We start from the raw sequence: 13,396 nt of genomic DNA on the forward strand, positions 1-13,396 counted from the left end.
TCACACACACACTCACACATACAGTGGGGCATTTCGCAAGGGTTGCTTAAAAAACGAAAAGAAGAATCGAATTCTACGTCGTAATTGCATTAATTACCGCACACACAACGGGGTGTTGAGAAACAGAGAGTTTATGTAGCGCACAATTCGAAATGTGCATTATATAACGACTCGGTCTAATTTTGGACAAACTATGAAATGTCGTAACAATACGCAATTAACACTACTCACTCGGGACTCTGTCTGAAGTGGTTGACGGCAAATTGAAGCAGCGAGTGTTTGGCGTCTCTCGACGGTGCGTCCTGTGGTGAAGGTGGTGATGCTTGACCCACAGGTGAGATACTGCTCGATAGGGAGGGTCGCGAACTGCGCTCGTTGGACATGGTTTGCGACATCTGACTCATCTCTTGTCGCTCGAGTGTCATCCCCATCATTTGCTGTTGTTGCTGCTGCTGCTGCTGTTGCTGTTGCTGTCCGGAGGATGGCAGACCTCTGGATGGACTCACCTTTTGTTGCAACTAAAATAACAAAGAGAAATAAAATTTAGACATATGTACATACTCGTACATTCATGATAAACACAAACACTATTGATTTTCGGTGGAACAAATACAAGAAATACAGGTTTTTCATTCCAAATTGACCCTTTTTCATTTTAAATTGACCCTTTTTCATTTCAAATTAAACCTTTTTCATTTCAAATTGACCCCTTTTCAATGTCAATTTGAAATGAATGAAAAAGGGTCAATTTGGAATGAAAAACCTATACTTTAAAATGACAGTAATACTTCAACGTGGGCTTCTAAACTAATCTATTCGCACTGCCTCTAATTGCACACCTTGCACTATCGTCCTTATCAAACGTAAAAACTCAACAAATTGAGTTTGCAAACTTTTCTCCGATACTTTAAAAATTCCTAAATGGTACGTTTTGTCTAAACATGTACCTACATATCAGTGGCGTGCGGTCCATGGATGCGGTGGATGCGGCGCATCCCCTATAACTTTAAAAAGCCAAGAGTATTTTTAATAAATATTTGAATTTCGCTTCGATGTATTCTTAGTGATGTACGTGATTATGATGTAGTATATGATATATATTTCACATATCACGTGTTTTTTGTTACATGATGCATTATATAGGATCTTTTGATAATTTTTATTAAGGATTCGCATAGGCCGCATTCGCATAGGCCGGCCACAGGCGAGTGACGCTGGCGAGTAGACGCTGAGTGAAGTGCGCGCGCGTCATGGATTCGGAGTCGCGACCGATCCCATTTGCGCATGCGCACTATGAGGCTGTCTTATTCGCGCGGACGCGTTGACACTTGTTTAACCTCTACGGTGGATTCGGTTTCTCTGTTTGCTTATCTATTGAGTTTCACTTGGAAGCCGCTGTTGATCGATATTTCCGCACGCTACGCCCCAAGTTATTTATCAAAAAGCTAGCCGATTCATTTCTTTAGACGAAGTTAATCATTTATACTGTAAGTTGGTTATTTTTTACTTTTGAATTAAGTTTTCATTTTAATTAGTTTCGTCTAACTTTATTTTTAGTTTACTGTTCCACTACTTACGAGTTTTCATTATTGCCTTTAATATGGATATCGAAAATAACAATGAGAGTGGACTTGTCGTCGAGATCAATAATAATTGCAATTGTTTAATTGAAAATGTGCTGAAAAGAAGATTTGCTTCTCTCCCATTTAATGAAAAGGAGATTATTGTTAAGAGCCCCAAACCCACACCAATATTAAATATTCAGTCTAAAACAAAAACATTTAAAAGGTATTTTAACACAGAAACATACGAAAAAATTTCATGGATTTGTGGATGTGCTCACTTAACGAAATTATTCTGTTGGCCATGTATTTTATTTTCTCAAGAAGTGAATGTCTGGAGTAAATTTGGATTTTCTGACCTAAACAATTTAAGTAAATCGCGCAAGAGACATGAATGTTCTCAAGCTCACATATGTTCTGCTGCTCAATTTAAAAAATTTGGAAAGGGACCTCGTATAGAAAATTTTTTAAGTGCTCAATTTAAAGCAAATATTGAAATGCACAACAAAGAAGTTACTGCAAATAGATACATTTTGTCGAAATTAATAAGCGCGATCTGTTTTTTAGCAAAACAAGAACAACCTTTACGAGGACATTTTGAGCACCAGGAATCGGAAAATAGAGGGAATTATATTGAATTGCTGTATCTGTTGAGTGAATCAGACATAAAATTGAAAACTCATTTAGATAACTCTACGGTGTTTACTGGACTATCGAACCATATACAAAATGACTTGGTATCCGCAATATCAAAAGTCTTGCTAGATGAGATTAAAACTGAAATACGTGCATCAAAATTTGTTTCCATAATTGTGGACGAATCTACAGATATCAGTCGCAAAGCTCAGCTATCTACTATTTTTAGATATGTAGATGAAAATAATGAAATTCAGGAGAGATTTGTTGGATTTGTCGATGTTAGTCCCAATAGAACAGCTAATGCTCTTTTTCAGCACATACGTGAGACCTTGGAAGAATTTGGTTGTTTGGACAAATTAATTGCACAAACGTACGATGGAGCGGCTGTAATGTCCGGGGAGCATAATGGAGTGCAACGAAAAATTCGAGATATTTGTCCTAATTCTTTATTTGTCCATTGTTACGCTCACAGATTGAATTTAGTTTTGTCGCAATCTGTTAAACATATATCCGGATGCAAACGTTTTTTCAGCCGTATGTTGTCATTTTCAACTTTTTTTTGTAAGTCTTCAAGAAGAATTTCCCTTCTCGATTGTCAAATAAAAAAACGATTTCCCACTGCTGCCCCTACACGATGGAACTACAATAGCAAAATTTTAAATATGATATTAGAATATCAAACAGAATTAATGGAAATATTTAATCAAATAATTAATGACGAAGACGAATGGGATACTGATGCTGTCATAAATGCTGAAGTCCTTCATCGTTATTTAAAAGAGTTTGAATTCAATTTCAATTTGCATTTATTTTCTGCAATATTTAATTCGGCAGATTTTTTATTTGAAATTTTACAAAAAAAAACCTTTGACATATCGTATTGCGTAAGTGAAATTAAAAAATTTGTAAAATATTTAGATAACAAAAAAGACGATTTTGATTCATTGTGGAACAAAGTAATAACTAAAAATTTTAATAGAAAAAGAAAATATGCTGAATGTGAAGAAGATGTGAAAACAACGTATAAACTTCACTATTCTGAAATTTTAGAAACTCTTTCAGTAAATACAACCAATCGATTTCGAGATATCGAAAATTTAAAATTTCTCGAATTTTTTAACGTCAAAAAATTTAAAGAATATGAAAATAATTTTCCAGATTTCCTATTTAAATCACTCCACCTAACTTATGGAAAATACTTTGATTTTATGAAATTAAAAAGCGAATTAATTTACATGTACTCAACGCAAGATTTTCATTTGAAATCTATAAATGACGTAAAGGAATTAATTGTGAAAGATGATCTAATAGACGTTTTGGAACAAGTATTTAGTTTAATACAATTAATTTGTACGATACCTTCCACGAGCGCATCGGCTGAACGATCATTTTCGACTATGAAAAGAATTAAAACGTTCACCAGAAGTAGTCAAAGTGAAGAAAGACTCTCTGGTCTTGCTTTAATTGCAATCGAAAAGAAAATAATGTCAAATTTAAAAAACAATAAAAAATTCTATGATGCGGTTATCGATGAATTTTGTAAAAAGGAACGAAGAATAAAATTAAATTTTAAAAAATAAATTGGTCGGTTTTTTTTTTCAAACAAGGGACAGCATCCCTTGTTTGAAAAGTCACCGCCCGCCACTGCTACATATGTACATACATACATATATATATATATATATATATATATATATATATATATATATATATATATATATATATATATATATATATATATATATATATAAGTACATATACCAGGAATGCCTATCAAGTTAACCCGGAATTAATAATTAATTAATAATTAATAATTAATCAATTAATTATTAATTATTAATTATTAATTAATAATTAATTAATAATTAATAATTAATAATTAATCCGGAACTACCTGGACATGTAATAAAAAAAAAATATAGGGTAAATTTACAGAGCATCAAAGAGACATGTATGGATAAATTAGACCAATTTTTTGCATTATTTTATAAATCAGCAAATTCGATATGCGTGAAAACTCGAATTTGGTAGAAATAGGACAAGGTTGCCAATTTTTTGCAAGCGTTTCAATTAAATCAGATAAATTGGCAACCTCTGATAGGAAACGATTGCCATGGAGTCACGTATCCAAGATTTTGCCAGCAGCATAGGGCCAAGGATTGAACGCGTGACTACTCAGTTGAAAGCATTACACGCTAACCACTGATCTATGCTGCTGGTATACATACATACATATTTAATATTAGTAATGATAAAATAAATTTAAATATTAGTAAACAAAAGCGAGCGTCAAAGCGTGACAGATGAATACAATTAAATCTCGAAATATGTATCCAAACATATAATTAAATACACACGAAGCTCAAAATTTATAATAGTTATACATAGATATATGTATTATATGAGTGCAACAGCATTTTCATTACAAAAAAAAAGTTTCACAACAAACATTAAGGAAAAAATCAAATGTCAAAAACAACGATTTCATATTCATTAATGTAAATCACATACAATTTTTAATTTATAAATACATATTTATTATAGCGCTGAGTTTTAAAATACACTACATAATGGTTTGCACAGATCGCACACAAATATGTATAAGATTTAGTATATATTTCTAGCTTTAAAGTCAAAGTGATGTTACATAATTTACCCTAGGTGTAGTCACACTGTTGGTGTCGGAAGTGACGTCAGCGGAAACGTCCTGACTCGTGTCAGGGAGAGCCTCCATGGCTTTGAATAGTGTTAGTTTCGAGCTGGCCCGAAGCTCGTTCTAAACTGATTTGGTCTGGCAGCCGGTAAGATGCCACAAGGTGAGAGTCAGGAGTCAACAATGCGAGACACCGAATCACGATCATGATTAAAAACAGTAGAAACTCGACCGGGAGAATATATGTATGTATGGTCGAAGTTTGCGTGCAACCATTTGACCATGGCCGACGCACGATTCCACATCTACCACTTTATTTCCCCTTATATTACCTTCCAGACCGCGTGAACATTTTCGAAATTTTCCGATCAAAAAAAATATGGCATAATTAGCTTTAAAACTAATGAACCGAGCATATATTTACCGATAACATGCATATGTTTATCGTGCATGCTAAACTGAATTTATTTCACACGAATGTACATAAATACATATGTACATTACATACTCGATGTATTCCATCATATAATACTCTATTACATCCATACGAGAAAAACGGATTTTTTCACGATTTAAAAGGAAAAAATGGTGAAAAACGTATTTATTTTTTATATATATATATATATATATATATATATATATATATATATATATATATATATATATATATATATATATATATATATATATATATATATATATATATATTGTGCGGTGGATACTGTCTGTGAAATTGATACTAAATGGTATCTAAAATTCCATTTACGGGACTAATACATAGGTAACTAGTGGTTTTACCCGGCTTCGTTCGGTATTTGTAATATAAACATCTTAAACATGGCTAATATATAGTAAATTTATTTGAATCGAAAAAAAAATAATATTCAACAATATCGATATCATCATCATAGAAACTTTGATTTGTTTTCGATGCTCCCACACAAACCTTACATAGTTACATACAAAGTCTCTTTCGAAATTATATATTAGAAGATACAATACTGTTATGGATAGTCTTCGGCGGTCGATGGATGCTTTTCAAATAGACTGCTCCATTAGTGTTCAAAGGAAGGTGGCAACAAAGCACGGTTTATCTATGAAATTGACAACAGTGAAGCATCCATCGAACACCGATCTTTGGTTATGGAGAAGAATGTTTATTTGTTTGTACACTGTATTAATCTGCAGCTAAAAATGCGGATTGGCAAATTTTTCAATTTTTTTACTCATCTTAAACTCACTTAACTCACTCACTCACAACTCACATACGCTGTATTGTTACAAGACTTTTCTTAGTTTTACTTTGCCTATCGGTCTGACACTATTTCTTACATTCTTCCGATCGGTTTGAAACTTTGCCATTTTTTAATAAAACTTCATTCAAAGACCATCAACACAACGTGTATTTTTAAATCCTCCAAACTTGATAAAATTATTTTCTTTATTATTTTAAAGATTTAATTTAAAGCTTCCATGCATAGATATCAGACCAGTAATTTTAAATTTTAAAATATATATTTCTATGGTTTAAAACTTGACTTTTTTCCAAGGTATTATCGATAATATTCCAAAATACCTCTCAAATTAAATAATATTCAGAAAAAAATGTCAATATCGAAATTAACTGGATTTTTCTCGCATAGCATACTTCTCAAATTAAATCTTTCATTCAAATAAATAACATAATAATCTATAAAATAGATATAGTTTATTAAGTGAATATATATTGAAATATATACTTATTTATGTATTTTATATAAATTTAAATATAGCAATCACCACAGTTTGAGAAACGCTGATCTGATCATTTATACAGTCGAACACAACTGTAAAGAAGCTGGATTCCAATTTTCAATTTAATTGATAAAAAGGTTTAGGAGGTATGTATGTTTAATTTACAAAACCTATTATTTTACCGTTACTTTGCGAAAAATACGCGGACTCTCAGTTTTCGGCAAATTTGGGCGGTTTTTAATGAGACAAAATTTTGAATTATCCAATGAACATATAATATTTTATTCGAAAAACTTGTAGAAAAAAGGTCAGTAGCACACTCGAAGTCCGAGATAACATTTCTAATGCATCTGTATTGCGTATTTCAACGTACATAAGTATGAGTACAGTTAAATTAAGACATTCACACCGATGAAATATCCCAATAATTATTATTAAATTAACGTATGAAGAAGAGCGAACAATTATGCACGCGAAAAATGCATGTGGAGGCGTTTATAAAGCGTCATATTTGTTTGATTTATTTGCCAACACTTATCGACCGAAATGGGGTCACTTTCGATACTATTGAATCGATCGCTCAACTTTTTTTTCCTTCGACATTTTAAAAAGGAAAATTAGCTTTCGGCACAAACCAGTACGAAATGACACCGAGTTAATAAAATAGGAAAGTCAAAGTGTGACAATTGTACAGCACAATATATAGGCTCGCACATACATACATATGTACATATGTAAATTCAACGAAATTTGCATGTAAAATGTACGAACATGTGTAAAAACAAAGATAAAGGTCACTATATAAATAAAATGAGATGAAACGACGGAAAACCAAAAAAAATGCTAATTTTGACATCGAATCGTATATAAAATGTAAGGTTACTAGTGTATGCAGTAACTAACAGCATTTTAAGCTCTTACTACAAATTCGGATCATATATGTAATCTCAGTGACATTCGATAATGATAGGCAATTATTACATATCGTCTCAACTAGTGTAATTAGTGTGTGCATAATTGAATCGGTGTCAACAGTGATGGTCTCCTTTTGAAGACTTTTACTTCTCCTTGGCCATGATAATAAAACCCGATCACCACGTCTATTTACACGTGCAATAATCATTCATAGAAAGTGGTTTTGCCGATTTTCCCTGGTTTTTACTCCGAACGAAACTGGACGTGCAAGTCGACTTTTTCTTTCTAAAGCTTTCCCTCCTTGTGGAAAAGTGATTTAGTCCGATTTTATATGGAAAATTAACGAAAAGTTTTTTAACTTCGACAGCGTCAATAAAATTTTATTTTATTACTTATTACGCTAAATTTAATGACGCATATGACCCAGTAATATACCGGATTTGCAATGTTTGAGCATGAAGAAAAAGGAGCTTCTTTTGATAAACAATATCTGTGTTTAAAATTGACGTCAATGAATTTCTCTTATTATCCTACAAATTTACACGTTTTATAAATAAATAAAATATTGTAAACAAATGAATAAAATTGATTAGATTTGAAAAAAATCAATATTTAAATACATATATATCATACATATACAATATTTAAATACATATATATGTATGTATATATACATATATGTATATATATATATATATGTATATATATATATATATATATATATATATATATATATATATATATATATACATATATATATATATATATATATATATATATATATATATATATATATATATATATATGTACCTAAATACTACGCTACAGGTACTTTTTTATAAACCAGTTAATTTTTTAATTAAGATTGTTAACATCAACAATAGATTTTCACCACACCAATACGTTTTTAGCCAAAATTACAATTGACGTAATAAAAAATTGCACATCACGGAATAATGTCATTCCTAATTAGCATCACTAAATAGCAATTTAACGTCTCAAGAATTAAATCGATCCGTAATTGGATTCAATTTTAATTGAAATTATTAATTAATTACGTATGCGAAAATTTTAATCGAAATAAAATAATTAAATCGGTTGATAAATTTTACTTCACAAATGTTAAAATTCATATACTCGTCAAACTTTATATAAGTATTTGCTAATTTATCCGTAAATTTAACTTGTTCTTTCCGTAAGAAGAACAATAAAATAAAGTCATAATTAGATTTGTTTTAATATAAAGCTACATAGACGCGTAGCAGTTCACTGAATCAGAACGATGCTATTAAAAATCATATCCGTAAAATATTACATTAATAAACATCTTAGCTAATTACCCTTATCGTATGTAAATATGTACATACATAGATATATCTTTACAATTTGAAAAACTATCAAAAAAAATGTATTTTCATTTCAAAATAAATTACATATGAATTTGAACATGTGAATTTGGGATATCGCACACCTTATTTAACAACGTGACCAATCGTCATTGAAATTACCCATTATGGCGACATACAAAGGAACGGAAATTGTTTGAAAAAAATCCAATGACGATTCAAAGGACGAACCGGTTCGCATCATCATAATATATACATATGTAGTTCATTCAGACACATAACGACTATGACGAATATCAATGTGTATAGCCAAGTCGAATCTATCGTATGTGGAGCAAGTAAAACAGATGAGTTTCCGTTAAAAATTGTTGACGATCACTGGCGCGTACATCCTGCATGATGGTCAGTGACGGCTACAAACAATAGATTCGCGGCCGGAAATGATCGGTGACTACTAGTGGAGCACCTGTGTGGGAATCAACGAAAAATTGAAAAATAAATGATTACACAAAATATTTCAGGGAAAATTGAAATGTATGAAACAAAGACTTTGAGCGTTGACCACTTTAACAAAGCTAAGATTAAGTATTTAAAAATGTGGAACACCTAGATAGCATGAGTTAAAAGTATTTTGAATACAATTCATTCCTTGAGGATGTTAGGAATGTCTAAATAGAAAAATATTCAACGATATCAATACACATTTCTACTCTACAGAAAGGAAGACTTCAAATATCGGATTAATAAGGGGTACAGAATTTCGGTATTTTTTAAAAACAATAATTAAATATTCTTCTATATAAACTGAAATATTAACATTCTAGGAATATACCTAGTAAAAAGCACACGATTCGAGAAACGTTCACCAACTCTCTCACACAATGGGCTGAACAATTTTGTTTAATTTTCTACACACTCGAACATCAGTGTCTTCAAAGTTGGTCAAGAACAACTTGACCCTTTGGTAGTAGAGCCGCAAACCAGCTGATCTACAGTGCTTAGTAAAATGTACTTTTACCTCCCTACACCACCACAGAAAGATTCCAGAAGTCGAGTGACCAATTCAAGGCAATGGTTTATTAGCAGGACTGTGGAATCGTATTAAAATTTACTGACTCAGATTTATGTTATGATTCGACTCCGACTCAGATTCCCATTCCAATTTCCGACATTTTAAAAGCTTTTAGTAACATCGACTTTTTTTGCCAACGTATAAAATATTAGTAATGAAAATAATAGCGACATTCAAAATATAAAATTAAAGGAATTAAAAAAAAAATCACTAAAAATTGATATGTAACCCAATTTACTGAATTATTGGATTAGTTAAATAGTTATAAATAAAATCTCAGTACATTTATAGTGTGTATGTGTATGAATTTCGCACACAAATAAATCAATTCAATAAAAAAAAGGAGAGTAAAAATGAAAATAAAAAAAGTATGAGACGGAGGAAACAATCGGTTTTGGCCACAATACATCGAAATACGTGAAATTCAACGATTTTATTTATAATGTAATGTAAAATAATAAAAAGGAATCGGAGTCGGTTGATTTTTCACGACTTGGACTCCACTTGAAATACTCCGACTCCACAGCTTCGATTCCGACTACACTGTCTTGTTTATGAGTAGCAACATACTAATAATTAGGGTAAAAGTCGAAATTCTCGACAGGGCAGAGACCGCTAGGTCGGAAGGGAGGCTCGGTCGACCCGCTCCTTCCTGTGATTGGCTACTCTTTGCGATGCCAATAGTATTGCCGTGCCCTGAATTAACTCGACTTTTACCTGAGGAAATATAGGAAAACTGTCGAGAATTCCGACTTTTACCAAAATTAGAATAATACTAATATGTATCAAAACTCTATCGCCTGTCAATGGACATTTCTGACGAACTTTTAGTACATACAATTTAGAGCCAATCTCCTAATTTTAGCATGATTATCTGGTAACCCTCTCTCAAGATTTATCGAAACTTCTAAATACAACAAATTATAACCGTAGATTAGCATAAGAATCCAAACGAGCGGACATGTAAAGAAGTCGAAAAGAAAACGAAAGCACTTGTTTCTGAGCGTTCGGCGTGAAATTAACATCGAATTACGCTCGTTTGGCCAACTCGCTCTCTCATTTGGACCAGAACCCAATTACCGTCGCGTTTGCGGTAATAACACAGTAAAGTTGGACATAGAAGTCGTTCCACATGCGCGCGTGCCTCGTATAAGATACTCCTACCCGCTATGTCCCGCTTCCGACAGGTAAAGCAACTCGAGCAGCAGCCCGCAAACGGATAGGTTGTGAAAACGTAATCAAAGTCGCCAAATCTATTAAAATTTCACGAAATGAAATAAGCTTCTTTACAAATACATCATTTTCCGATTAATATTTGCTACAACAACTCCTCGACTCAATATAAAATACATATATGTGACTCGGCATTTAACGTAATCTAATAAATAATTTCGAAAGAGACTTTGTATATATGCATGTAACCTTCGTTCGTTGGTTCGTAGACACGTTCGATTTTTTTTTTTTTTCATAGGCGCCGATTCGATTTTTTTCGATTCAAAGGATTTAAGTCCCCGTGGGCGCAGGCGCCGGGGGCGAAGGCTCCGGGGCCGCAGCCACCGCCAGGGGCGCAGGCGTCGGATTCTGGTATATGTACATATAACTTCAAAAGAGATAGTATATATGTTTGTTTGTTCGTGACAGTCAATTTAATAAAAAAAAAACAAATGAGTATTCAAATACATTTATATAAAATAAAACTATTCAAATAAATTTAATTAAATGTTTACTATTAGATTAGTCATGTTTAAGCGGTTCATATTACAAATACCGAGCGAAGCCGGATAAAACCACTAGTATTATATATGTATATGTATGTAGATCGAAATATATATACATATGTACATATATACAATAACATATACATAGAGGCGGCTTAAATTGGGTATTCTCTTAATGATATTTAAAAAAAAATCTGATTAGCTGAACTACATATCCTATATATCTATTTATATGTATATATTCAACTATGTGATTTCTAGTATGTATGTATGTATGTATGTGTACAATTTGTATACATTTATGTTCGTAAATTGGACGGGTACTGCGCGTGTAAGAACAATAGATTTGATTGATTGTTAATAATGCTTGCATCGCATAGAGTGATGCCGATTCGTCGAACGGAACTGAAAAATATGATTGTCTAAAAGTGCTTTTCTGCACAATGAAAAGACTGCCAATTACCGTTTGATCAATTCACGTGCAAAGCGTAAAAGTTCTTTTAATATCGTTTTAGTCGTAAATGCTTCCATTAACGATTCGAAGTAGTTCAATTTTAAAATAAATGTGTTATATGTACGTGTACGCAAGTACAACATATGTACACATCGAAGCACTGCAATAAATCATTGAAAAACATTCATAATGTATTTCATAAGACGATTTATCAAATTGCGATTATGTATTGACGAGAATGGTGTAAGTTGTATGACTTTGAATTAAATCAAAATTACGCATAATAGACTCCATACAAACGTATGTACATACACATATGTACATATAATGTAGGTATATACGCAATCACACATATATAATATAAACATATGATACATATACTATTATAAAATAGGTGCCTAAAATAGCTTAAGTACATACATACATACATATATGTATTAAATCTACATGCATATATAAAACATATTTTTCCGCGGTATTATCATCAGGTTAGGGGAGGTTTAACTCAATGTGCATAATAGATTTAATTTTTTTTGAAAGCCCTTAACACATGTATGAATGTACATACATTTACATATACAGTTATTGCAAGAATTATATTTATTTAAGTAAAAAAGATTTCCTGACAACTAAATCGCGTAACTGACCTTAGCGAACAAATGCTGTGTAAAATTTATAATATCTTGTTTGCCCTAAAAACAGACATTTTTTAACCCTTTGGATGCCGACCAACGCCGAACGGCGTTTTTCCAAGTCCATGAGTCTGAAATACGCCAATAGGCGTTGTATTTTGAATATGTAAAAAATAGACAAGAATACTACCCGCTAAGCCTTTCCAAGTAACAATGAAAAAAATGCATTGAACATGGGTGTGTAATCCGTGTCAATGTTTATAAAGACTGGTTTACATCGGTATTTCTGAATTTATAACCATAGCAAATTTCATAATTCTTAATACCTAACAAATATTAATGCATTGTTGAATTATAAAGCATTCGTAAAAATAGCAGAACTGTCAAAACTCAACTATTATATTACCGCTGGCGCACATTGTTGAAAGTTTGTTTGCGCTTGTAGAGATATAAATACTAGTTGAATTTTATTCTAATACGAATGACCTAAGACGCCAATTGGAATATCTTTCAACTGAAAATACACTTTGACTGTAATATATGTATGTATGTATGTACATATACAAGAGCCGAATAATAAGCACACAATGTATGAATTTATGTATACTACACTTGACTAATTAAGATAATTTGACCAAGTAGATATATGTATTCGTAATAAAATTTCCAAA

General features: G+C 31.9%; 2 protein-coding genes across 2 annotated transcripts in view; one reads left to right on the forward strand and one right to left on the reverse strand.

Moving 5' to 3' along the window:
• Myo10A (unconventional myosin 10A) overlaps positions 1-13,396 on the reverse strand; it is an 82,385-nt gene that overhangs the window by 11,836 nt on the left and 57,153 nt on the right. Inside the window, exon 23 of the mRNA XM_077443151.1 lies at positions 232-518. Within this exon, the coding sequence (XP_077299277.1) occupies positions 232-518 (287 nt within the window). The remainder of the gene's footprint in view (positions 1-231; positions 519-13,396) is intronic.
• Positions 1,289-3,781, forward strand: LOC143920122 (zinc finger MYM-type protein 1-like). Its single transcript, XM_077442834.1, has 2 exons — positions 1,289-1,487; positions 1,558-3,781. The coding sequence occupies exon 2, from the start codon at positions 1,601-1,603 to the stop codon at positions 3,779-3,781; it is 2,181 nt and encodes a 726-aa protein (XP_077298960.1). The 5' UTR covers positions 1,289-1,487; positions 1,558-1,600.

Source organism: Arctopsyche grandis, chromosome 12 (genome assembly GCF_051622035.1).
Source record: "Arctopsyche grandis isolate Sample6627 chromosome 12, ASM5162203v2, whole genome shotgun sequence".
Taxonomy (NCBI): domain Eukaryota; kingdom Metazoa; phylum Arthropoda; class Insecta; order Trichoptera; family Hydropsychidae; genus Arctopsyche; species Arctopsyche grandis.

Excerpts from the sequence above, each read along its gene's own strand:
- LOC143920122 (XM_077442834.1), top strand. The coding sequence starts at position 1,601 with ATGGATATCGAAAATAACAATGAGAGTGGACTTGTCGTCGAGATCAAT.